Source organism: Pelecanus crispus, chromosome 8, assembly GCF_030463565.1.
Source record: "Pelecanus crispus isolate bPelCri1 chromosome 8, bPelCri1.pri, whole genome shotgun sequence".
NCBI classification, from domain to species: domain Eukaryota; kingdom Metazoa; phylum Chordata; class Aves; order Pelecaniformes; family Pelecanidae; genus Pelecanus; species Pelecanus crispus.
This window is the reverse complement of record NC_134650.1, coordinates 47,918,800-47,946,341: the sequence shown is the minus strand read 5'-3', so window position 1 is coordinate 47,946,341 and position 27,542 is coordinate 47,918,800. Positions and strand designations below refer to the sequence as shown.

The following is a 27,542-nucleotide window of genomic DNA, read 5'->3' as shown; positions in this document are numbered from 1 at the left end:
TCAGAGAAGAGATACAGAAAAGTGACGGCTTATGAAGTTAAAGGAGTTTCAAATACACTTCAATACGCAATTCTCCGGACCACACAGCTTAGAAAAAACAATCCTTCCTTTCAGTGGAAATCAAATGCAGCAAGAGAAGGATTAGTGGAGCAGTCTTAAGAGGGTGTAACCTCTTTTTTTTTTTTCTTTTTTTAAACATGTGTGTATATGTATTTTATCTATTATTTGTATGTGTGTTGTTAATTATACATAATATTTCTATATAAATATACATACAATTCTAAGATGGTTTTGTCACATGTTAATCCTCAGTGTAAGACCACCAACAGGTATTTAAGCTAAGAGTTCTCATGCAAAATCAGCAACCTAAGTGTACATGCAGAGCAACATGATGAGGATGTATATTCTCAGTTGCAGTGCTACATTACTTATTTCAGGATTTTTTTTTGGTAAGGAAGTATCTTAGAATTGAATAATCATTGTCTCGCAGACTCCAATTAGTAGCTCTTCTAAATTGCAAACTCAGAATCAGGCATCTACCACTTACTGTTTTGAATGCCAAACAGGAATATTCCTGATGTTTGCTGAGATGAAGCAGGAGAATTCTGCAGCTGGTTGATAGCACCTCCTGCCGCGTTGTGAAATAAAGCAGCTTGCTGCTGTGGAGGAGAAGCCGTTCCTTGCATTCCTGCCATGCTGTTTTGAGAAGAGTACATAGGCGACTGCTGCAGCTCTTGCTGGCTCATGCTATTCTGCAAGGCAGACATGGAAGCTGAAGAGATGAAGAGGGTGACTTGTTGCTCTTGAGAACTCGGTGACCCTTGGACCAACTGAATCTGGGGTGAGTTATGGAAGATGGCTGGCTGCTGTGCTTCAGCCTGGTTGGATCCAGGATTCTGAAGAGAAGACACTGTAGTCTGACTCTGGAATTGCATGGGCTGCTGCTCCTGGTTCATTGATGCCATGTTAGTCTGTGGATGAAAAATGGACTGGCCTTGCTGCTCCTGATTGGTAACTGGATTTTGATTTGGATTGAAAATCATGTTCTGCTTTTGAGAAGCAATTGTACTCATTGCATTTTGGTTACTGAACATCATGTTCTGCTGCTGTTGCTGCTGCTGTTCTTGAGATGGAGGACTACTCTGAATAGCAACTATTGAATGCTGAGGCTGGAAGATAGCCCCTTGTTGGCTCTGGGGAATTGAACTGGACTGGATGGAGCCTAACGACACTTGAGACTGAAACAAACCTTGCTGAGCAGGCTGAGTCTGGGGCTGTTCTTGGGGAAGCATAGAACTCTGGATATGAGATATCTGTGTCTGCTGCTGGAAAGAAGTCTGCTGTTCGGTGTTCGTTCCTGTCTGAAGAGGAGAAATGGAATTTGGGCTTGTGAAGAATGACATCTGTTCTTCCTGAGTTGCAGGGTTGCTCATTGAACTCTGGGAAAGGAACATGTTGGCAGACTGCTGGTCTTGAGGAACTGAAGAGCTCTGTAACACACCCATGGCATTCTGCGAGTGGAACATTGAAGGCTGCAGTTGGTCTGAGGAATTAGTACTGGTCTGGTTGTGGACAATGGAATTTGGACTGTGAAAAATTGAACCTTGTGCTTCCTGTGATATATTTTGAGCATCACCAATAGGATTCTGAGAGTGAAAAAGCTGAGCTTGTGAATGTGGAGACTGCTGCATAAAGCTTCCCGACTGAATAGACATCATTTCTCCACCTTGCTGGAACAGACCACCTCCTTGTTGTTGAGTTCCACTTGCCTGAACAGTCATCATGTTTTTGGTAGATGAAAAGAGATTAACTTGGGACTGACTTTCTCCACTATGCTGCATTTGAACCATCGTCTGAAATACAGTACTTTGCATCTGTTTACTCTGACCTGAAGCTTCTTCTCCATCTGCAGAGTTTGATGCCTGAAACATAGCAGACCCATTGTTGGAGACCTGCTGCTGAGCAGCAGGAGTACTCTCACTTCCAGAAACACCAGGAGATGACGAGAATAATTCACACTGCATTTGCATGTCTTCGCTTGTTGATAACCCACTCATTATGTGAGAAGCCTGCTGGTAAACAGGTGACTGTTGGAGGGCTCCATTCCCCGAAGTTGTTGAAGAGAACAAATCAGACTGCATCTGCGTTGCAGCTTGGCAAATGTTTTGTTGGATTCCTATCACCATTGCTGCAGAAGTCTCCATCGCCTGCTGCTGCTGCTGCTGTTGTTGCTGTTGATTGGACAATGCGTTTTCAGGCTGCGAGTGAACATTTTCAGCTCGTCCAGGCAAAAGGTTCTCTGGTCTGGAATGGACAGCTGTGTCTGATGAGGAAAATATCCCAGAACTGACACTATTTTGTATCTGGCTAACTTGCTGAAAGATATCTGCATTCAGCTGATCCTGAACATCCTCACCGCTGTCTGAACCAGAAAATAAAACAGAAGATAACTGCTGTTGAGCTTCCAATACCTGTTGCACCAAGTCAACATTTCTATTGCTGCCAGTGGCAGTGTTAGTTGGAAAATTTCCAGCTTGCAGTTGCTGTATAGTGTTCTGTAACTGACTCACGCCGCTTGCTGATGAGAAAATACTTGATGAAATCTGTTGCTGCAATGCCTGCGCGGGTTCTGAGAGCGTAGACTGTTGTTGTTGCGATGCATCAGTTAATTGTGACAAAGTGACCACTGTGCCATCTGATTGCAAGACTTCCCTGGTTTGGGAATCTCTTGTCTGGAACTGCGCAGCTTGCTGCAATAATGCATCACTGTTCTGCAGCTGACCCGGAGTAGAGACTGCTGAAAAGCTGCCGGGCTGGGAAATGTCCTGTGTTTGGATAGTAGTTAGTGTCTCCGGATTATACACCTTCGGCTGTATTTGTTGCTGGTTTTCGTTTTCAGAAGGTAAATGGGAAGCAGAAGTTGATATGCCGGACATACTGTTTTCCAATGTTTGTTGAGTCGGTCCAACCACATTTGAAGCCTGAAAAGAGCGATACATTAAGTGATTCGTACACTTACTCAGGTTATTGCTTATAAAATTTCCACCAATCCGCTATGTTCAAGAAAGATCAGACAGAAGATGTGATGGCTATGTAACTCTTCATACATAACCAAACAAGTGAGCAAATGACTAGCAGTGGAAATGCTACTTCGAGGAAGGAGTCAAGGTATACTTTAACGAAAGCAATGCTAGGAAGTGATTAAAATACTATTCTTACAGTAATTTACTAGTTCTGTGTCACAGGACAAAAAAAATTCATCATCGTTTCACTAACCGATCGATCTGTTTGAATGAAGGAACAAGGGAAGTTACTTTCAAAGGAAATTGTCTATTATTTTAATCATGCTCCGTGATCGTATGTTTTGCCCAGACCGATCTCGGACATGACATTTTCCCTGTGTGTTACTCTTCTACACTATCAGAACACGGACTGATGGGTAGATGTAACTGAGACTATTAAAGCTACTGTCTTCGGTTCACAACCAAACGTACCTTGAAGACAGGGGGAGATCTTCTTTCTGCACTTACTTCCATTGGAGCCACATCTTCATTCTTAATCATACTGCTTGGCATGAGCGGAGTTATCAAGGCACTAGGAAGAATGTTTACCTTCTCCAGGTTACAACCAGTGGCCTTCACTGCTGCAGTCATAAATGAAAAATAAAAGAAGGGCAATGGAGCGTTAACGTGCACTATGCAAAGAGTAGTTCTAGTGGTGGCCTGCTTCCCGTTTCACTTTTCAGCCCTACCACAAGAGCTCTCATCCCCATGTAAGATGCTAATATGCAGAGAGATCGTTGCAAACATTTGAATACTTCAAATAGTCCTAGAAAACCTGAAACTTCAAAGGTTATTTTTAAGACTAACGGCAATGCTGTAGTTTTGTTTTTCTTCCATTTCGTATCTTTCTAGAGCAGGACAGCCATCCACCGACTGCTTAATCTACAAACATAAAAGCTCAAGACATCTTTCCACAAATGATCAGATTTTAAACTTCACTGCATTTTAACTGTACAATCTCTATTTCATTTTGAAAAATGTCTCTTTTCAGATAACCATGTGAACAGAGTGCTCAAAGCATTCAGACTGTATTTTTAATCTGTTAAAAGACTAATCAAGCAAAAACTTGATAAATCTGCATGCCAGCTCTGTAGCAAGAGCAGGTTGTTATTTTGCCTTTGCAGTGCCTATTTTTTCCTTTTTTTTTTTTTTTTTTTTTAAGTAGAAAGGTGGCTTCTTAAAATTAGTTAGACCTTTTAGTTTTAATTTTAATTTTTCCTGATCCACATTAAAAAATATTACATAAGCTGAGATCTTTGCTGTAAATGAAATTGTCTTTCTTGACTTCAAATACTGCTGAAACTGAGCTTAAAACAAACCAATGGGAAAGCCTGTAAAAACCACAGCTCCATAAGTACTTTTAAGTAAATTAAAGAATTAATCTTCAACATAAAGCAACAGATCTCCATGCTTTAAACAAATCTTACAATAACATGGCAGTAAAATTTCTGCAGTCCTTGTGTGTTTATTCTATGTAAAACCAAAGACTCTCTCCTGAAATGGTATTTTCTGTCTTCAGCAATAAATTCTCAGCCATCAGTATGGCAACAGCTGTCAATATACCAACAGCCAAACAAACTCTTTCCCTCCTCCTGTTACCTCGCGGGTTTGGGGTGGCTGGCTCCAGAAATACAAGCCCCGTGACCTGACGTGTTGGGCTGTGCTGCTGGCAGGGAATGCAATTTGAGTGAGACTATTCTAAAATACATCTACTTCAGGACAGCTAGTCATACAATGTCTTTAAAAGACAGCAATCAGTGTTTTTTCTATACCATAGTCACAATTTATTTTCTCTTCTATGTGCTTAATCATGTTGCGTTCATCAGAAAAAGTTAAAAAAGATTTATGTAAGCAATTAAAAAAAAAACCCAGTAGTATACAGACTAAGATTCTAGCAATGGTACGTTCATTCCCAGTGACGTATTTGGTTGGAAGAATGAAAAAAAGAAGAAAGATTAATAATGAAAAAGAAGTTTCAAAAGCAGAGAAACACTGTTGATTTTGGTCTTTTACTGGAGTTTTGTAATACACTCAGTTTAGAACTTCTGAATAGTTACCATGTTGTCAAGGCATACACACCCTCTTTTCACTTTTCTCCCAAGGCTGGAAACCAAAACCTTCATTAACCACTCAAAACCAATGCTCCAGCACTACTTCAGTGTCAGAAGGCAAAGACCTGAACTACACGGTTGTCCATACGCCCCCATCCTCCTCAGGTCTTACAGAACAGCTTAGAATTCTAAATTTGTCATCTTGAAACATAACTTGTCATTGAAGTCTGTCAAATCTGCAGACTCTTAAATGTTAGAGCTCAGAATCTGTAACGGCTTTGGGAAGCCACGTTTTGGTTTTTTACATATGCAGATGTTGTAACAGGAACGGTTTTAAAGAATATTCACAGATACCTGAGACAAAGATTGAAATTGCCTGTGGTAGGACGAGAAAGGCCCTGTAGCTCAACACATCACTGTACGTGTCCCTGGCAGCAAAAGTTCATTCTATTTGGGCAGGGCTGCTGGAAATGATGCCGCTTAAGAAATTATGAATTCTAGGATTTTGCTCCCAGTGAAAGGAAACAGGAAGGAAACAGCATCCCACCGATCCCCACCTGGTCTATCATCTCAGAACAGTGAGGAAGGACGGGCTGGGACACATGCAGAGACAAAGTACAGAAGGCAGACAGAATTGCCTGACCTCTGGTTCATGATCAACCTAGAGCAGAACAGGTACAGGAATGAACCGTCAAAAAGAGAGCTGGCTAGCAGAAAACCCACACGAGAAAGTAAATTAAGATTTATCTCATAAATTAGACGGAGGACATTAAGCAACAGAAATAGCACATTGTGTTCTTCCGAACAGCAGATGTTCTCCTGAAGCACTTGGTATCTTCCCTTGGTTAAGCCTCCGTACTAAATCAAATGGATGTAAGGCTCGCCCTGATACATTAGTTATTATTTTCCTCATCTCTGTAACCTCGCTACTAGAAGTCTTACCAGTCCTTTTATCATCTTGTTTAATTGCCCTAAATATTTCTGCATATTTCTCCCCCAAATATTCTCTGCAGGTTTAAACTCATCATATCTTGTATCATCCTCCCTAACAAGTTGTAAAGTCAACTTGTAAATATATCCCCTGCCAAGACCAGGCTATTAACTTCAAAAATGAGCTTCATGATTTTAACCTGAAGCTATGGATTCCTATCAAACTTGTGATCACATTGTTAATTTGCTTACCTTTCAACCTGCTTTCACCAGAGCAGGCTATGGAAATTTCCATTAAGCTCTGCACACTACCACAGTTTTAACAATCAACTAAGAAACATTTCCTTCCTCTACTTTATTTCAATATCAGAAGGATCAATTAACTCACGCTTAAAAACAAGGCAAACCTGCAACTTGCTCCCTTGGAACAAAACGACAAACTTTGCAGGGACAGAATGGTCAGGGGAAAAAAAACCTCACTGAAGGGAGTAAGTTGAAATTGCCAGAATTAACATTCTTAACTCGACCCACTGAAGGCAGTCTTATAAAACCATTGGACAGCTTCTGAAAAACACCAAGTTGGCACGTTTGTGTTTTTCAGTACTCAGTTCTTCCCTCACCACCACCTTTATGTGTGTTTTTGCTTAAATTAACACTACACAGTTTCTAAATTCTTTGTATTAACTGCCATCTGAGGCTGCTTTCTTTTTTTCTTTCCTTGCAAACATATTAAATGAAGATTAGACTGCAGGGCCTGAGGCACAAAAACAAAAAAAAATTGGGGGGTTTTTTTGGGGCAAAGTTTTGGTTCTATACTAGCTCATGTTAAAATATACTTAAAGGAATACAGTTACAAAGTAAAATATTCAGAATCAGAAAACAAATCTCACAGTAAGAATATGGCCAGATTTTATAAGCACAGACTTATCTTCACAGGACATCGGATTCATTCCTCCAAATTTGGGTAGAAACTTATAGTTGAATTATTAACAACAATGATAAGAACCAATTTAGTACCTTTTATAGCCTCTTCAAAAGAACAATGTTGGGCTGGGCTAGAGATTTCCTTCTTCACATTAACATTCAGAGTACCAGCTGCTGAGACAAAGCACATTGAAAACTTCCTTATGTTAAAACAACAAACAAGCAAAGAAAACAAAGCAAACCAAACCACTTACTTATACCTTAAAGAAATTAAGGTTCTTTGAAACCCAGAGAAACAGAGTTGTACGTAAACGTTCTGTTCGTGGCTAGGAACGCACCCACGATCCCAGCGTGCAAAATACCATTTTTGCTTCCAAAAACGAAAGAGCCAGTCACCAATTGCACCACGTATTGTAATATACATAAACAAAAATACACGATATGGTCAAACTTCAACATTCCTTCGGATAAAGCTCGGTACTATTTTTCGGTTGTATTTGGTGCACTGTATGTAGTATGTCTACTTTTTTTCCTGCTCAGCTTCATTTTGAACCTTATACTAGACATGGGTGCTACTTTATAACAACAGCTGTCTCCATGGAGCTGAAATTTGAACTACCTGCCACATAAACGTGAAAAGCCAAGCGTTTCGATTTCATTATTTAACAACTGCAAACCTCGCCAAAAAGAGGAGTTTGAAAAGATCCACATTACTTAACGTTTCTGTTGTACGGGCTAAATACTACAAAATCGCAAATGAGATGCTGAGCAGGTGAAACTGTCCATTCCTTCCCTCAGATTTCTGTTTTACATACATGTATCTGGAGTGTACGTAAATGGTTGCACATCGTGTGATCTTCCAGCATTGGTCACCACATATATTCCCACAGAAACAGCTGAGGTTATTTGCTGGTCATGATATGGTGGCACCTTCACAATGAGGTGATTCTGCAATGCAAAAACAATTAAAATACCACATTAGAAACCCTACTTTATTGACTTTAATTGTATTTACATCCATCAAAACAGAGAAACAGACTGATAAAACACCAGAAAAAGCAAAGACATTGGGGGAAACGTGATCAAGTTACACTTTCAGTAACTAACTTGTGCTAGAAGAGAGTTTTCAATAATCTGCCTATATGATGTTTATTGCCAACTTAGAGCTTAAATAGAAGGTGAAGAAAGGAAAGACATATAAAGTCCAGTACTTGAAACACAAGCTTATGCCTAACATGCCTTACTGAACTGCAATCAGTTTGCCATCAAATTCTGCTGGACTCAGACACTCCACTGTTTTGCTGAATCAGGACTTTCTATTCAGTGTGAACAGATGGAGGATGCAGCTTCATGTTACACTTAAGCGGATTTAACACTGAGCAGACATCAAAAAATAGGCTTGCAGTCATTCATCAACAGTAATAGAGATGAGCGATCTATAAGCTGTCTATTCCCCAACTATCTGTCCCGCTAGAAGTGAGAAATCATTTCTACCAGCGCATGCATGGAATACTGCCTTCAGAGGTGGGAGCAAGATGACATCTGTCGGATGTCTAAGTCCAACTAAGATTTATATCTAAGTTTCTCTAATTTCAGTCCAATAGTCCATAAAGACACTCAGTTGTGTCAAAAAGAATAAACAAATATTTTGCAAAACGTTTCAAAGTGGAACCAAAATTCAGCCACACAATGTATTTCCACTCAGTAGTAATCTAATGTGTCCTTAGGAAAGCTGCTGGAAAAAACTGTATTAGGCCTTTTAATTACTTTGTATGTAAGGGCAAAGACCTGCCTACCAAGTTCATACGCCACACTCCTATGATGGTATTTAAGCTCCCAATTAGAAATTGAACAATTATACTTGTGTAAACCCAAACTAATGATACTCTACCAGACTCACTAAAGAACTTATTTGAAGAAAAGGAATAATATTTCTATAAATGCACAGGAAGAGGGAAAGGCCTATTTGATTTTTCTTTGGAAATAGAGTTGGAGTCTTTTTTTTTTGTAATAATAATACAGAAGTACCTGATGAAATAATTCCATGTCTATTTCAGCTTCTGCCTTCCAAGAATTCTCATCTAAACGAAAGTTAAAAAGCATAATTTATTGCACATCCATATAAAGCAATTTATTTTAGTGCCTTTGATGCTGCTTCTCAGTTTGTTCTCTACAACTAAACTTTTATCAACCAACGTAAACCCAAATTTGCTCTCTTCAGCACCCCAAGCCATTACTACTTTCACACTAACCAGAAACGTTCTCCTGGAAAATCACTTTTGTTCCCTTTAGAAAGTTCTTGCCAATCAGAAAAACTTCCTCTTCGCCCTTCACTGAACAACTGTGCAGACTTTTCTTTAGGATCTCTGGAACTCCTGCTGGTTGAGCTGTGGTTGAAAAAACACAGAGTTTGAAATCAAGAAAATATCATCATGCAGAACAAAAAGCTTCTACTTACGGGATTATAAAGGAAAGAACAAAATTCCTGAGCATCTTCCTTTACTATATCATTCATGACAAAACTTTTCAGAAGATAACCATTTCTATTATTTCCTCACTAAATGTAATGACCTCTTAAAAAAAAAAAATCACACTTAGGTAAATGACCCACTAATAATCTTTTCCCTTTTCTCCTGCATTTATTAAATCTTCAGAATGAAACTTTCAGCACTTGACCTAAAGCTCAAGAAGCGTTCAGGAGAGAAGAAAAATGGGTTCTGTAATTTCCGGGCATAGAGCGTGACAAACGAATGCATCAGCCCTCAGATACAGCTGAAGTACACCTTCAAATTTATCGTTAGGCTCATAAAAAAATTTTTTATGAAGCTTGTTTTGTTCTGCTGTGCAAAAGGGTAGAAGAAGTAATTCCCATATTACCTGGGTCTTTTTACAGAATTTTTTTTTTTTTTTTAACATGACGTAGCTTTCTGGCTGGTGCAAGAACTAACCCAGGGCTTTGAGCAACCCGGTCTAGCAGAAGGTGTCCCTGCCCACGGCAGAGGGGTTGGAACTACACGATCTTTAAGGTCCCTTCCAACCCAAACCGTTCTATGATTCAATGACTTCCTACACCTATATACTTCAGCTAATACAAATCCTTGCAAGAGTCACATCTCTGCAGTTGGGGATTATAGCAGTTTATATCCTATAAACTAGCAAAGAGAACACGGCTTACAGATACACACCCCTGGAAACCTCTGCCTCTCAGCCAGCGATTCAGACGATGATTTATAAAACACATACTACAAATCGCCTTTGCTGCAAACTATTTCCATGCTTCTTTAAAGCATAAATCAAATAAAACCATGTGTGTTAAATGAAAATGAGCACCAAAGACAATTTAAGCACATACATTTTAAAATAATGTATTTTGACTTTGTCACATTTAATATGTTATAAAATAATTCCAGTATCTAATAAAGGTTTCTCAACCACCTTTTCTAGTCACTGTAAAATCCTAGTGGCATAAACTTGTGCTTTGCACTTATGTGACCCACTTTTGGTGTTTAATAACAGTATTCTCTGGGCTTACTACACAGAAGAACACACATACTGTAACACTCCAAATTATTTAATGACCTTTCAGAAAGGATTTTTCTACAACTGTTGCAGCAGGTTCCTAGGCAACCATTACGCAACTACTAAATATGCTTCAAGGAACATGAACTTCTGAAAAGAGTAACTGGATTTAGGTTTGCTAACAAGTTAACAAAGCCTATTTAAAACGCAGACCCTAAATAAAGGGCCTGCATCTACTTAATGTCTTTCCTATGGTTTCAGGAACTTTTGACAGCAATATTAGTTATAAAACACAACATAAACAGGCTCCGATTAGTGAAAATGTAAACCTTATTATAAGAAGGCGCAGTACACATCGGTAGTAAGATGTATGTAGCAAACAAACCAGATGTAATATGCTGGAGGAGATGATTTATATAAACAAATAACTTAATAAACAACAGAATTTTATGCCATATTGATCAGCCAGTATATGTGTACCAGCACTATTTGGTTGGCTAAGGTCTAGTGCAAGTCACCATAACTTCAGATTAAGTTTAGACAGCAGAAGCACAGAATCCTGGAACGCAAGCCTGGCAGGAGCCTCAAGAATTCCCCCCTCAACCTTTACATCATGATCAGTTTTACCCACATCAATCCTCAAAAACACAAGTCTAACCAGAGTATTTGGTTTCTCTGTTTTAGACTTCCAGCAAAGGATATGCTATAAAATTCCTGGGCAATCTCTTAGCAACTTCCATAATTTGGAAGATTTTCTTATCAACTGACCAAAACCCAGCTTGCTAAAAGCTAAACCAATTTATTCCTTACTGGACTTTTTTTTTTTTTTTTAGAACTTTATTTATGGAAAGATAACTTTTATTTCCTTCTTTCCTCCTTCCTTTCTTCTAATGTCCTTAGCATGTCATCACTCTCATATATTCTGCTTTTTACTCGCTGCCCGTATCTCAAAACATAGCTACTAATGTTGTGGGTATAAACGGATGCATTCAACCGAAGACTACAAGGGACCCTCATAAACCAGTCCCGGGACAGCCTTACCAACAAGCTAAGCAGGAAGTGCATCAAATACAGCTTTTTTTAGCTAAACAGCCTATTTTAAAATCACTCTCTAAAAATATTTCAGACTCTCAGCTTCTACTTACAATAGCAAGTTTTGGATTGTCCTGTGTTTAAGAAAACACCAGATTATTTCCATTCCCATTTCTGCTACGATTTAAATAATTTAATCTTTAACCAGTAAGTTAGTGATACAAACAAAATGTATACAGAAATAGCTTTTGGAGATTATATAGAACTGGTTTTTTTCTTAAATCTGAAAATTAGTATCAGATACTACAATGCTATACTGACTGGAATGGGGCTACAGCCACAACCATATTTCTAGCAAATGCACTTTGTATTTTCCAGCAACATAAATGCATACATCCGAGAACTCCACCAGTTTAAAAAACACTGGAAAAAGAAAGATTTAGCAAAAGGTGGCTGGAGGAGGAAAAAAGAGGGACGGGAATGCCTCAAGCTGACCTTTCTGGAAGAGCAACCCAAACATCAAACTATTGCCTAAAGCACAAACATGGCTGAAGAGAGGAGAGTGCTCCCCTGCATCAGCAGTGGCACCTCTCTGGTTATCAGCCTTTGCAGGGTTTCCGCAGGGTCCCCGCTCTCCCCACGTCCTGCACAGGGATTCTCTGCGAGAGCAGAATACTGGAAGGAGAGATGTGCTACATGGCACAGCTGCCGAATCGCCTGTTGCCTGCAGCGCTGGAATCGCACCGTGGTATCTGATGTGGAAGCTCACATGTTTCTAATTATCTCCTCTTCCAATCTGTTCTTTCGCTGGCAACAAAGCTGCAGTTTCTGATGAGTTGAATAGGAGCCCTGACACAATAGGTACTGACTGTTTAGAAAAAAGAAAAAAACACCAAAAACAATAACTTCTTTTCATACAACGGAAAGAGCGCAACACAAGCGCCCAGGAGCTTGCATAATCACGTTCCACGCATGGAGAAAAAGCTTTCTTATCATCTTGTTCATCAAGAAGTATCAATAATCCCATCAACAGCTGTATTAAACACATTTCCCTATCTCTTCTGACAGCTGAGCAGAGTTCCCTGTAACTGGAAGTCGCTACAGGCAGCTCCTGACGTACTGCAGCCTCCTCTGATTTCCCTGCGGCTCAGTATAACCTAACCAGTCGATCTGTGCCCGGTGCTAAACAGAGCATTTTAATAAATAGCTACAAAAAGTTTCATTCTTGCACTGAACCAGAACAGATTCAGCCTCTGGCCCAAGAAACTACTGCAACTGTAAAAGAGCCACGCTTACTAACTTTTTAGAAGTCCTTTCTATCACTGAAAGCTGAGAGATGAACGTGATAATACAGAAGACATTAAAACCTGTATCAAGAAAGTCACACAGTAAGTTCAAAGCAATCATGACAAAAATTCTGACCTTTTAAAAGGTAAAAATTAATTTGATAAAAGTTATAACTATTTTTAAATACTAGTCAGTCATTTAAATAACACCACACCCCCAATAAACATCAATCCATGTGATCTTAGCCATAGCAATTCTGAAATAATCACAGATTAACATTGCGGGGTTTTTCCCCCCCCAAGGCACTTTATGGCAATCACACTAAAATCCAGAGTCCTCCAATACCAACTTTTTGCTTTGATACTTACTGCACAAAATTGGGGAAGAAGGTGTCTGAAGAGTCAAAGTTGAACCATCTTTGCGAGTGATGTTAACACGAAATACCAGCCTAGCACGTGTGCTTTTTTTCTTGGAACCAGCAATCCCTATCCTAGCTTCAACATCAGCATTTCTCAGCTTCAGTATTCCCACGCAATCAACCCTAACAACACAAAATAGTTGAGAGTTTAATAGAGTTTAAGAAGTTCAGCATCTTTAATAATCTTTGGACTAGTTACACAAGCCACAAAGTCAAAACTCTTGAAATAATTACTGAAATATTATTTATTTATTTATTTACATGAAATCTCTGTATGACCTTTCTCATTATATAGCCCAGTTTTCAATTCATCCCTACGTAATTTAGATGATGAATCATGGGAGGAAGGAATATGAAAGTAGTATGAATAAAACAGAAAACGCAATGTAACGAAGTCATTCCGGTAAGCATTCAATTTATAATCACAGGTCTTCATTCTTCCATTCCTGGGGATAGATCTGGGTTTGTAAGATTATTACTACAAAATGTTCTGCATTCACTTAAAGCCGTAGTAGAAGAAAACTTACTGTAGTCATATTATTTTTTATGGTCAGTAGAACTTGGATGTGATAGATACGTCATACCATAACTGTGGTCCTACGGGAAATGTATACAGGGCCAGGGTGAGAGAGTGATGCAGTGCTAACTTTCAGAAAGACACGCTAGATGCAAGATTATTTCAAGCAAAAAAAACAACCAACAAAAAAAACCAACGTAGCCTGATGCGTTAAGACGAATACTGTAAATTTACCAGGATCTTAGGCCCTACAGCCAAAAAGTACAGGGACCATCTGATACCTAATTTGAGTGGAACAAATTTTTGTGCTACATCAGGGCCAACAAGCAACAGCTAGGGAGCAGAGAGGAGGGGAGAGCGTGGTTCAGAAGGTGGCACTGGCATCACCATCAACAGAGAGGTGCTACAGCACCACTGAAATACTAGGAAGACTTCTTTTGAGACATCAAGATGTCTCTCTTTTGAGAAAACAGCCTAGACAAAACTCTTCTTCCTAGATAATTCCAAATTCATCTTTCTAGTATCTGTGTACTTACATGGTTTTACATTAACACTTGAGGACAATTATAAAATTACTCACTAAGAGGCAGTTTCCAAACTTATCATGGGAATGTATTTTATATTTAAAAAATCAAATTGATTCAGTCTATTAGCAAACTGTACTATCCTGCTTAAGAAGTGGACACTGTAAATTGAAGAAATGTTTCTTCTCCTGAAGCAAGACAAGCTTCTAAGTAAAGAGTGGCAGCTTTCAACCACATACGCATTAAAAGATATTCTACTGAAAAGACTGCATTGAAAGAAGATCACTCCCTTTCTACGTATCATCTTATAGATAAGCTTATCAATAAGATGTGATAAACTTATCAGGGAATTGCTTATATCTAAAGTTTCTTGGAAGATCTATACCACACAGGCAGATGAGGCCGCTTGCTCAAAAATCTGCTGCAGCTCGGTACCGCCATCGGGCAGAGCGCATCCCTTCTCAGCAGCGGCCATGCGCTGCCTCAACGCGGCTGCAAACTGCATCCAAAACGTCACCTCCGCTTGACCAGCCAAGCTCCGGAAAGGCAGCAAAGCAGGAGGCTTCCGTGGCAAAGGACTATCCGGTGGAAATGCCAGAAATGGAAGAAGCAAAGCAAGAGAGGAGAAAAGCCAGAGTTTAGCCTCGCCAGCCACAACTCCCAGCCTTTTGGGCCTAAAGGGATTGGAAGGTGCCAATATTCTCCTTCCCTCTTCTGATGAGCAATTCTGTACTTGTTAAAAGACAAGACAACCAGCAGAACCAGTGACCAGTCTATAGGTCACAAAATGCTCGAATGTGCACATCATTGTTCAAAGAGAACATGAAACTAATGTAACAAAATTAATTGATAAAGTTTTAAGAAAGACCAGATTAAGCATTAAGTATAATAAACACACTGACAATGCGATTTAAAAGCTTTCCTTATACATGTAGCTTCACTAAGTACCAAGATGTTCCAGACTTTTAACTACTAACCAAGCCAATCGGAAAAGGAAAATCAGTTTCTGAAAACACGCTAATAAATGAAAATATTTTTTAAAAATTAAAAAAAAAAAAGCTACTCACGCAAGTGTCATATTGTTGCTCGGGTCCAGTCCAACCTCAATAACAGTAGTCCCCTCGATATCCACTTCTTTGCAGGGAGTAGTGTTTCTCCCAGTAACTCTGCAGGCCTGGTAGAACCCGTGCGGCTTCACTCGACCGGAGTCGTTACCCACAAATACCTGCAGCACCACCGGCTCGTTGTGACCTTCCAGCTGAAACACGGCAACACAAATTAGACATTTCAATTGGCCAGCAATGCCTCTTAATTAAAACAGGAAACATTTTATGCAGCTGAATTTGAAGTGAATCTCTTCCCAGTGTTGCTGGAAACAATCCTAAGGGAGGAAGGAACAATAATTTTTCATCTAGTTTATAAACAAAATGCTAATACCTGGAGGCATTTGAAAGGCATGTAGATGTGGTGCTTAGGGACATGGTTTAGTGGTGGACCTGGCAGTGCTAGGTTAACGGTTGGACTTGATGATCTTAAGGGTCTTTTCCAACCTGATCGATTCTATGATTTGTTCTTCCATTAAAAGACAAGTCAGTCATTTAATAAACAGATGATTTTTTTTTTAAATTATTATTTTTAAACCAGCTTGAATCCTATCTATCTTCACGCAGAATTATCCCAACTCCAACCTTCAGGTCTCTTACGACCTGTTACTCTCACTCCAGTCATGACCATTTCCCCACCTCTTCCCAGGATCTTCCTTCCCCACCAGCATCTACATCCACCAGTCACTGAGAAAGCGAACTTTTGCTGTGGCTGGTTCCAAGTATGAGAATTTCCTGGTCAGTACGTGCATGCCAATCAATCGATCAGCATGCTCTGCTTCTAGGATCCCATCTTCATGCCCGCCACACCTCGCAATCTTTATGAAACAAGATTAAAATTGTCCAACGCTTGCAAAACCGCTGGATGAGTCAGAACAGGATGAGGGGGAAAGCAGAGGGAGGAATGGGACGAATGATTGTATGGTCCAACCATGCAAACCTCATCTTCCTTCAGACACCAAAACAAAAATAAAAAATGGCAACTTGACATCTCCTACTTAAAGTTTATGAACGTGTTAGGATTCATTGAAACACTTAATAAATAAAAGCAGGTCAGACATACATTTCACATAATGATTTAGCAGTCCTCCTGCAATCCAGTGTGCAAGCCATAACTATCCCAGAACACATTAGTGAAAAATGCATTTGTTTTTATAGCATCGACATCCTAGCATGGAAGGGTTTGTGTCCTTTTAACGCTTTTTTATTAGCGGAATCCCACTGTGGTGCTACATACTAAAAATACTCTGACATAAAAATTAAAGTAGTCTTGAAGTAAACCTGGACATTATATTACGAAGTAACCTCTCATTCTTTTTAGGTAATAGAAGAAAAATACTTCAAGTAAAAAGAAACACTAGATCGCTGCCAAATTCCCAGGCCAGAGATGGAAATTCTTTGCCACAGCATTCTAGGAGGAGATAAAACAAGTATTTTTAATGTTTTCATTAAGCCACAAGAGGATTTCTGGGTGACAACATTATGTTTCATCCTAGGCCTGGAAGTCCAGTCAATACTTGCAGAAAGCAGCTCAATCTTTATTAGTAAGGAGATGCAAATGAGAGCAGAATCCTCCAGAGGATCTCTTAGGGCATTAGTCCCCCACACACGTAGAAAATTTAGTTCTGCAGTTCATAGCAAGTTTGAAAAAGAAGGAAAGAAAAAAAAAATCAGCAGATACTGATAAAATCATAGTATGCTCCTCATGTCCAATAGGAGCAATCAGCTTACAGCAGGTAGGTGGGTCATGACTGTTATGGATGGGCAAAGCCAAAATATTTCTGGAGGTGGCCTAGTACAGGCTCCCACGCACGAACCACAGGCTAACGGGTATAGTTCGTATCAAAGAGCTCAAAACCCAAGAGACCACAAAAAAACAAGAGACCATGAAACCTGCCAACGGAGGACTTAATGTCACCAGGTGGTCAAAAGGAAGTGGGGAGTAAAGGGTACTCTGATATTCTACCATTGAATCTCTTTTACATGGCAAGCTGAGTATTTGCGTCGTGTATCTTTGTGTCATGTCACCAAGGTCTCCTTGACTAGAAACAGCATCGCCACAGCTAACCAGTGTTGCTTTTCTTCCCCGGTGTTCTTGTTAGAAGAAGATATGAAAGGTGTGCAAGAGCATCTCTCATCATCTGGATGGTAACTGCTCCAGCTTTGCGATGCTGTTAGCAAGAAAACACAAAAATCTGCTACTGATGGCTGGAATACCTCCACTGACACTTTGCATTCAGGATAATCTTTCTTTCGCCAGACAAGTCACTTGACTAAGGGTTGGTTATACAATTTTAATGTTGCATATTGATTGCAGACTCTCTAGTTCTAAGTCATCAAGTAACATGGTTTTCTTTAAAGGGCCACAGAACCTGCTTCTCCTCCTCGGTCTGCTTAAGAGTGATGCATCTGAACGGCTGCCCGTCACAGGTGCTGCCAGAGAAGAGCAAGCACCAGATCTCTGCTGAACTAGCAACATTTTTACACTATTCTTCCCCATCTTTAAAACAGACCCCAAAAAACCCAACTGAAACAAAAAGCCCTCTTGTCTTTCACATATTTTTTCCACTAGCTCAGATTTCCTGAAGATCCACTGATTCATTTTGCCTCTCCAACCCTGGCTGACTTTTATATGCAGAGTATGAACTCGTTTGCCTACTGGTAAAGCAAGCTTGAGCTTCCAGGAATTCAGTAACACGAGACTCTTCCAAACAGAATTTTCACTGATGGGTGCTAAAGGGTAGCTGGGAAAGGAACTAAAAGGAAATTCAGATGAACAAAGGCCCATTAAGAAAATTCACATAAATGAGCACTAAATCACCATAGCAACAGGACTATATGAATGGATTCTTTTCTTACGAAACTTTACTGGATTTCTACATTACTCAGGAGGACTGAGCGAAGTGTTGGAGATGTTTCTAACACCACTGAACAGGACTTTAAAGATAAGTATACTTCTATACTCTGTCAGCAGTAGTCAGCACAAATTTTAAGGGCTGCATCATAAACAAACATTTCTTTGTGGTCCTGATAAATTAGTTTGGGCTGAGAACTACTTGGCTGCTTTCTCAAAGTGGCATAAGTAAGAAAAAGTATGAAAGGAAATGTCTTTATTTTTCCTATTTGTATGACAACAAATATAGTTGTCTACTCGCTCGACCTGCTGGCCACACTCCTCCCAATATAACCAGGACGCCGTTTGCCTTAGTTGAGTGTGCAACGCTGGCTTGTATTCAGTTCGGCGTCCACTCTCGCATTCATACTGTGGTCACTGCAACTTCTGTGACAATATTTGACATCCGTTCTTCTGTTTGTCTCTGTGTAAGTCAAGTACGGCATTACTCCTAGTAAGCCCCTCTACCATTTGCATCAAGAAGCCTTCACAAGCACAGTCCTAAAGTTCTTAGATTGCTTCCACCAGGCTAGGCAGCCATCCTTGCAGATGGACAGACAGCTGAAACCTCTCACGATGAGAGAGGTCTGTGAGCAGGAGGCTCCTGTTAGTTACCTACAGAAAACATCACCTATTCTCTTCTCCGTCAGGCAGTCTGTAACGGGTACCAAAACATTATCCCTGAGCTTCCTCCCTCCCTCTGATCTCAACAGGCCAGTCTCCAATTTCATGCTGGAGGTCTGTGCAGTCAGGGTGCTCCTTAGGACACACGATGTCCTCTCTTCTTCCTAAACAGCTGCCGCACATCCACGACTGCATTCCAGCCACGTACGCTACCCCAAGTCTCTGCGATTCCAGTCAAGTCACAGTCCTGTGACTACACAAGGGAAGAAACAAGACCTGCAAGTTCACACTCTGTACATTAGTGTGCAGTCACTGGAGAACAGCCGCTGAACATTCTCCCTTTTGAGCAGGAATGTGAAAGACCTCTTTGTAGCCTTCTTCTCTCCTCCACTTGTAGCTCCTCCTTCCCTTCTGGGCTTTGGTCCCTGTCCTCTGACGAACTCACAGGAAAGCCCTCCTCACCAGGCAGGCAAACCCGATCACCAACAATTTTTCCCCTCTTTTAGTAAGGTGAATTACATCAGTTGTCCTTTTCTCCCTTCCAAATGAAGCAAGATGAATAAAGAAGCAAAATGCTTCCTGGAGAAACCAGCTCTGCGGCCAGGCCCTGGATCCCTGGCTGCATCTGCTCTATCCAGATCCTTTCCCTTGATCGGGGGGACTGAGGACACCATTCAGTCCCGTGTGCCGCTCATCCCTGCCTCAGAGCAAGCGACCACCAACACCCAAACTTTAAGGCATCAACAGGCTGCATTTAAGTGTGCATACGGCTGCTTCCTCTTTTCTTCCCCCCATTCAGCAGTTCTACTAATACACACGTACTTCACTACCGCTAACCATACTGAGCAGTACGACCATGAAGTACACCTCAGATCTTTATGACTCTTCTTGAAAGACAAGACACTGGGTATGTGGATTCAGATACTTCTTATTAAAAAAAAAAAAAAAAAAAACCAAAACCCCAAACGCCCCCCTTTTAATTTATTTTTAAATTAAACCTAGTTTTATGTCCTTACCAATAAGGCATAATGATGACCCACTGTCATCAGCAATCAGTTACAGCATTTCACCACCCTAGTTTTGTATGCTTCAAGTGTCTATCTATTTACACAGTTCGTGTAATTGTAGTCTAACAGGACATGCATCACAGATTACACATCATTGCCTTGACATAAAGCTTCCTTCCTCCTGTAACTTTGTGATGCAAATAGACTTCTTGTTACCTGCAAGAAGAGATACAGTACAGTCTCTACAGCAGAGACTGCAAAGTCTCCCCACTTCCCTCTAAAAACAGAGATTCGAGGCCTATTTGAACTGAAGCAGCTCCCATTCTACCAAAGCATCCCTCGGAAAGGAGTCCCCGTAGCACCCAATACTAAAGAGCCTACCTTTACAGTTGGAAAGCCTTGCTGTGTCCGGTCTTTCACGGAGCCTCGGCTGCCTTCGGTCAGATAACGAGCCCTGTGCTGGGTTTCTGGCTGTACCACTATCTTCAGCTCCTTCCCCTCACTCTTAGTCGGATACTGACCACACAACATTGGGGTCTTCTTCCCTCCAGCTCCCTTCTGGTTCTCTGATGCTCTGGGAAGTCAAAGCAGACCATTAAAAAGATCTTATAAGCAGCTCCCCAATAAAAACAAACTAAATCACAGAAAAGCTATAAAGATAAAGAGTGTATATTAACAGATAGAAGATTTATAGCTGAGAGCAAACTTTGGAATTCTCTTTCTGACAGAGAAGGAAACCTGCAGGATGAAGAGGAACGGTGCTTCCCTGCCTCCTCCATCCAGTGCAGATAGGAACTGCTTTTCGGAGAGTAAACATAAAGGAAGGGAAAAGCAATTAGCATTAAACTATGTTAACAAACAGAAGGCAGCTCATAACCTGCTTTTTCATAGTATATGATAGAGCCTGATATTATCTGAATGAGCTGTTTCGCTTCTGTAACAAATAATACATATGTACACACACACACTGAATGGATTTCAAGTTAAATGATACTTCTTTAAATAGGAAAACAGCCTCATGCCTGTGTCCGCCTGGACTTGCATATCCATGCAAACTCCAATCTATCAATCTGTTTTGACAGATTTTAGTATTTATCTTCAAACCAAATTAGTTATTTTAAAAAGCTCTGACATAATTGCACCAATTTTAAATCCGCAGTGTATGCAAAAAGACTGCTTCTTTCCAGGTGCGTACCTTAAGATGTACTGTATCTTGTGTTCAGTTCCATAATTAAAACCTGAATGAAGAAGCCCTCCAAAGTATAACGTCATGTGATCAATTCTGTGTTCACTTTAAAGCGCAATGGAAAACAAATCTCGATCTTATAGAGAGCAGGTTTGTATAATGATCCTGACCTGAAATCTAATGAACCCATTTAACACTAGGGAATGTAAACATGCCATGGCAAACGGTACAGGCAGAAAAAAGGCTCAGTGAGTTTATGCAGAACGTAATATTCTTTTCTACTACCAAAAAGTAGTTTCTAACAGCTAACGACTCTGAAGAAAGCGGCTTAAAATAACAGGCGTGAATTGCCTAAAAATAAATCCTGTTCCAGCGTGCAACATACAGGAAGTAAATTATCCAGGATTTTTTTTTCTCAGGGAGAGGGGTGAACAAAATGCTTTTTTCTTCAGAATAGTTTACTGAGAGCTTTGCCACTGCATGAGTTTTTCACTGACCTGAAGGCCGGGGCAACCCATAGTGTTCTCTTCCCAATTACCAGCCGATTTATACTAACAAACGTATCGGCACCTCTCCTGAAACTCCTCCCGTGCAAGGAACAGCACAAGGCCCCGTAGTACACAAACACAAGCCGGTCCGCAGCGCCTGCACGCCTGGCCCAGCCCCCTTCCTACAGAAGGGCCATCTCCTGCCCCAGGGAAGGTCGGGCGCTTCGCCCCCCGGTTCCACATCTCATACCCCTCAAAGTCCTATTTGCCACGCTCTTATTTCTACTAAACCCTCCAAAACTTTTTAATGTACGCAACAAAGGGTTAAAAAGGGCACTGCTGAGCTGTTAGGAGGTCTGGGCTTGGTATGAATTTCACTCGTGTTTTGCCGTTCGCGGTTAACCGCCTCACCACGGGACTGCTCATCCAGCCGAGCGCGGGCCGGACGCCCAGCGCGCGTCCCCGAGGCCCCCGAGCCGCCCTGGCTGCCTCGCGCGCTCGTCTGCGGCCCGGTACGGCAGAGCGGCAGGGCCCGGAGGGTACGTCTTCCTGCCAAGGGGTCCCCGTTACTCTGCCACGCTCTAGTCAAACAGGCTAAAGAAATAAAAACGCTATGGAAAAAAACAGCTTCTTTTAGAAAACAAAGGGGCAAAATTCTTCTTCCACGTAGCGTATACAAAACCCGCGACACACTAAGCAAGCTGCAATTAACACCACTACGCCTTTTGCTTCTGTACAAGTTAAGCAAAACCCCTCATCAAATCCAAGCTTGCTAGATAATCGCTTTGTTCTTCCTGTCAGGACATTACTCCAGTGGACCTTCACCGAAAGCCTTCCCTTTTTCTTACTCAGAATTTTAGCTCACACAGCTGCAGTCCCTCAGCTTCCCCCAGGGAACGCGGGGAGGGCCGCCGAGCGGGCTCAGCTACGAGCTCCACCGCGTTATTCCGAAGGCCGTGCCTGCCCCCGAGCCTCCTGCACCTCCGTGAGGCCGGGCGCTGCACCGTCACGTGGATCGCTTACCCTGACCTCGGCACGCTCTCCAGCCCCATCAATGAATGCAGAAGACTGAGATATTATTGAATTTTGAAGGGAAGCGTTAGAGAGGCAGCCGCCAAAATTAAATTCACGTTAAACACTCAAAATGCCAAGTTTAGCAGCGTGACATTAACACTTTGGCCTCCCCAGCACAACTCTGTGTTTTCCTGACATTACTTTACTCTTAAAACCCAAGTTACCTTAATTGTCAACACACTAATATTTTATCCACTGTCATATTTATGTGAAGAGATGTTGCCTAACAACTACTTTGAAAGTTTTCCTTCTAGAAACCTAAAGTAATCATTACTTTCAGTCAGATTAGCTGAACTTGAAAGCAATTGTAAAGCCTTCACCAGAACTTCGCAGTGGTCTTTCTTCTCAAATTACCAGGCTACATCATTTACACATGCTTTTAACTTAGTTTATTTATAATACTATTATTTATAAAACTAATTATAATACTAATATCCACGCACATACAAATACTAAAATATTTCATACACGCACATTTATTTATTAGCTTAACTGCTACCAGAAAACGTCTCCTCAAAGCTAGCACTTCTTTTCTAAAAAAGCAATGCAAGTGGCAAACCCCATGATTCTATTAAACCAGAGTTAAGGTTTGCCTGGCCCTGTGCTGGCGTCGGGGCTGTTCCCAGTGACGACCTGAAAGTGAAAGTGAGACCTGTCGCCGATCTGAGACTCTTGGCCCTACATCACCATCAATTCATCCGCTTCTAAAAAGGCTTTCACAAATTCCAGCAGTTTCCACAGGAATATATTCTTTTTCTTCCTAGCTTTTGAAGACAACTGACTAGGAGTCTCTTTTGAGGCACTTTGCAAATTAGCAAGGGTGCTTTCCTTGCTCTTTTCTTAAAGCCAAAAGGAAAGAACTCCCTTGGCTGAACTCCATCAGGCTGGAAAGTTTTTTAAAAAAAAAAAAAGTCACTACCGTGACCTAGATTTGTAATGCTGCATCTCCATATTCCAGCTGCAAATTTAACTTTTCTAATATCTTGGCCATTTCTTATCCCAGAGCTTTTATTTAAAAGGACAATCCTGTTACGTCAGAGTTTTGCTGCAGTTCAATCTAGCCTGTATACGACACGAGGAAAAAAAATTATGCTTATCTACCCCTGCGTTCGCAGAGTATTGCTGACGGTACGGATGAATGTTCACTGGTTAGCCCCTAATATTTTAGGGAATGTTACAGTCTTGTGACGTTCTAGACTGAGATCATATGTGCTGTTCCGGAGTTTACCAAATCTCCCCTTTCTGTCCAGAGATCACATTTACGGTCACACAGTCCTTGCCTTTTGACAGTTTCTTCCCTTTGTAAGGGAGAGCCCGACTCCTTCGGGTCCACCATGCGCTAACATGTTACTTTATTATCCATTTCAGCTGGTGAAAATGGGAGATGCGGGACACCGGCAGCCAAGCTTAGAGCAGTGGTTGGACAGGGGGACCAGAAGACCCAGAGGTCCGAGGAGACAGGAGCGGGCGGCAGAGCCAGCGCTCCCGTACCAACCAGCTCGGCTTTTCCCGGCACAGCACCCAGGCCAGCACACTCTGGAGAGTTTCTCACAATCACTTTCTCACAGTGAAATTTTAACTATGGAACTGCAACAATCCTGGGAATACAGACTCCAGGCTCTTTCCCTTTGGAATATGAGAAGTTCATAATCTTTCCCATCAGTCAAATTTTAATATTCACCATTACTGTGATGAACATTAGAACGAACTGCAAGCACACACATAAAAGTAAAAACAGAAACAAAATAACCCCCCCCCAAAAAAGCCACAAAATAAAAAAGCCCAATCTATCCACGTGACCATCCATCTTAAAAGTATTAAAGAAGCCACAAGTTAAAAAATAAAATAAAATAAAAATATGTATCAACACGCTCTTGTAAACTGATGGACTTTTTCCTCTTTAAGCATCTACTGAAATGCATTTAGTGAACAGTGTGAAGTGGGAGAGATGAGAGACCACCACCCAGGCGTGCCCACGTACAGACACACGCATGCACACAACCCAGAAGCACAGAGAGAAACAGGATTAGAGATTTATTTCTGAAAAAATCAAATACAGAAGTGAATTCACAAGAAAAAACCCAAAATTTTGGTTCACCATATCATCTTAACATTTTATAAAAAAGTAAAGGATGTGTTAATTTAAATGATGAGAAATCTTAACAAGCCGTTAACTTCTACTCCCATCGCTCTCTCTATTTGATAAATAGAGAGATGAACAGAAGCAGGTAAAGTGCACAGCCTGAAATCCTCACATAAAATCCTGCAAAAAACATTAAGATTTAGAGTGCGCCCGGTCCACTTCTGCCTTTCTTTTTAAACACACTAACGTTTTCGTTGCCATTTTATGAATGGAACTGTGCAATCTTTTAGCAATTTCACTTAAACAAGAATACAGATGAGCTCATCAGTGCTGCATCCAATTGTTGCAGGAAAGCTCAGCTTTATCTTCTAAATAAACATCAACAAGTCTAATGAGAACTTAATCATGGGCTAGGATGCAAAAGGGAACAGCAGACAAGGGAAGGGATTTATGTGAGAACCTGAGTAGAACACTTGACGGGGGGTGGGGGGAGTTTTATTAGTTTGGTTTTACATATGGCGATAGAACTTTAAAAAAAAAAAAGCAGATACCAACCCATTTCCTGCTTTTGAGTTGCTTTTGCTGTCCGTGCTGAGCTGAGAAAGGACATAGTGAGGCGCTTTGGCGCTGTCGGCATCAAATATATCCATGTTGGACTCTTCACAATCTCGACGTTTGATCCCTGGCCTCTGCTTTGGATTTCGTTTGCGTGATTTACGTGGCACCTCAGTGTTATCATTGTAGGAACTGGTACTCATGTTACTGAAGTTGGAGGGTGAATCCTCCATCCACATACTGCAGCTCTGTTCTGACTCCAATCCACAGCCCTCATCCTGGCAGGACATCCGACTGTTGTCCAGCAAGTCCTCGGGTGGTGGCGAGATGTACAGGACTGTGTGTCTCTTCGGCGTTGACTGCTGCTGCTGGGCTGTGTTACTGGTTAACTGCTTTTCACTTACCCCTCTGGTACTTACCCCCACGGCTGAGGAGCAGCTCTCCACTTGCATAGCCTTGCTGTCGGTGACTGAGGTAGAGTAAATGGTAGGACTGGAAGAGGTGGTAAAGGAGCTGCAAGCACCGCCCATGGAGGAAGAGGAAGGAGCTGAAGAAGCATCTGCGGTGTATAATTCAGAAGTAAATACAAGATACATGGTTCTGTGTGCGCTGGCTATAGCAGTCCCATTGAAATAAAGCGATTTATAAACAGATTTCTTTCCCCCAACAAATATTTGGAATTTGGTTACGTTTTAGAATGTAAATGCGTAAAGCACTACAGCCTAGCCAGTACAGTACTTTGGAAATGTCCAAATAAGACTTAGTACGATCCACTGTAATCAGCTTTTTTTAAAACTTAATGTTAATTCATAAAAATGGCTGCAAGTAAACAGAGCTTTCGTTGCCTCAGCTGGACTAGTTATTTGTGTAGAAGCCATTTCATCTAAAATAATGGAAGCCCCAATGCAAAATGCTTATAATCCACATTTAACGCCAATTAAACCATTTATTGTTGGAATTTTTTATTTTTGAAAAAGACGGGACTGTGCTTAGCCACAAAATATTAAAATAAGTTTCTAACCTATGAAGCAGAGAACTACAGGTCATTTTTAATGCAGACACTCCCTGCTTCAGAGGCAAATCCTGGAATAAAAATATGAGAAAATAAATGAGAAAAAGAGCTGCTGATTATTCCATCATAAATGAGAAATAAAATATAAAATCAACTGAGTTGGTAGGCAAAATGGAACTGGTATCAGTCACTATGACACAGCTGTTTATTCTCAAGGTTCAAAACAGGGATAAAGTAGCTGTATCGGCGACGTGCTGATACAAGACAACATGAAATTTCTGCAATTTGACTCTTTCAGTCACTGAGACTGATTTCTCTCAGACTTTATTAGCCGAGTCCCTTATGCATACAGAGACGGCTTGGGAGAGACCTCTGAAAAATTCATATTCAGCAGGATATTTTAAACAATGCGACTGTGACTTCTCCGGAGGTCACACAGCTCCGTCTGGTTTAGAAACATGAACGGACAGCTAAATTCAGACAAAACTCTGAAGATTTCTGGAGAACAACGTTATCATTTCCACTGAAGAATTTTAATGGACAAATCAGCTGAAAACGCAGGCTGAAATGTTTGAGGGGAAGCAGTGCGGACAAACATAGGGCTTTGTTTCTTTATCTGAATCAGCTGTAGCTTACTGAGGAATAACTAACTGAATTTTATATTCAGATTTAAACTTCCTAGGGGGAGATGCTATTGTCTGTACTTCTGCACTGCTGACCACACCTTACACAATAGAACCACAGAAATAAGCTAATTTTGGAAATGAATTGTACATACTCTATATACACGTAACGATACAGTATGTTTGTTCATCTAGTTACAGGTGATGAAGAGGTAATACCTATTATTAAGAGGAACACGATGTTTTCATTTTTGCTGTTTGCAGTTTTGTTTAAAATCCAAAATATTGTATTACTCTCTCAAGCCTAAAAGGTTTAGAGATAGTTGAACTATTTTATCCAGTTTAAGCTATTTAAAAGTAGCAGAATAAATGTTCAGCCATGATATATATATTTAACCAACAGCAAAACTTAGCAAACCTTCCTATAAATCAGCCTACCTGTAATTACCAGGGGGTATCAATGACTGGTGATTAGGAATTATTAAACCGTTACTGTTTCTTACAGCTTTTCTCTGCTAAATGAATTTAAAAGTAAACCTACACTACTTCAGATTGTAAAATTTAGTGGTCATTACAGTTTATCAATAAACTATTCTGCTTTTATCTTCACGGGAAGTCCCTTCCCCGAAC

At 40.7% G+C, this 27,542-nt stretch overlaps 1 protein-coding gene across 1 annotated transcript in view; it reads right to left on the bottom strand.

Annotated features, from left to right (window-relative positions):
* Nucleotides 1-27,542, bottom strand: part of NFAT5 (nuclear factor of activated T cells 5) — a 67,564-nt gene that overhangs the window by 1,883 nt on the left and 38,139 nt on the right. Inside the window, exons 3-12 of the mRNA XM_075715126.1 lie at nucleotides 25,278-25,836; nucleotides 20,273-20,465; nucleotides 15,332-15,522; nucleotides 13,174-13,346; nucleotides 9,220-9,354; nucleotides 8,996-9,048; nucleotides 7,783-7,915; nucleotides 7,061-7,141; nucleotides 3,495-3,643; nucleotides 548-2,981 (exon numbers count right to left, since the gene is read on the bottom strand). Of these exons, the coding sequence (XP_075571241.1) occupies nucleotides 548-2,981; nucleotides 3,495-3,643; nucleotides 7,061-7,141; nucleotides 7,783-7,915; nucleotides 8,996-9,048; nucleotides 9,220-9,354; nucleotides 13,174-13,346; nucleotides 15,332-15,522; nucleotides 20,273-20,465; nucleotides 25,278-25,836 (4,101 nt within the window). The remainder of the gene's footprint in view (nucleotides 1-547; nucleotides 2,982-3,494; nucleotides 3,644-7,060; nucleotides 7,142-7,782; nucleotides 7,916-8,995; nucleotides 9,049-9,219; nucleotides 9,355-13,173; nucleotides 13,347-15,331; nucleotides 15,523-20,272; nucleotides 20,466-25,277; nucleotides 25,837-27,542) is intronic.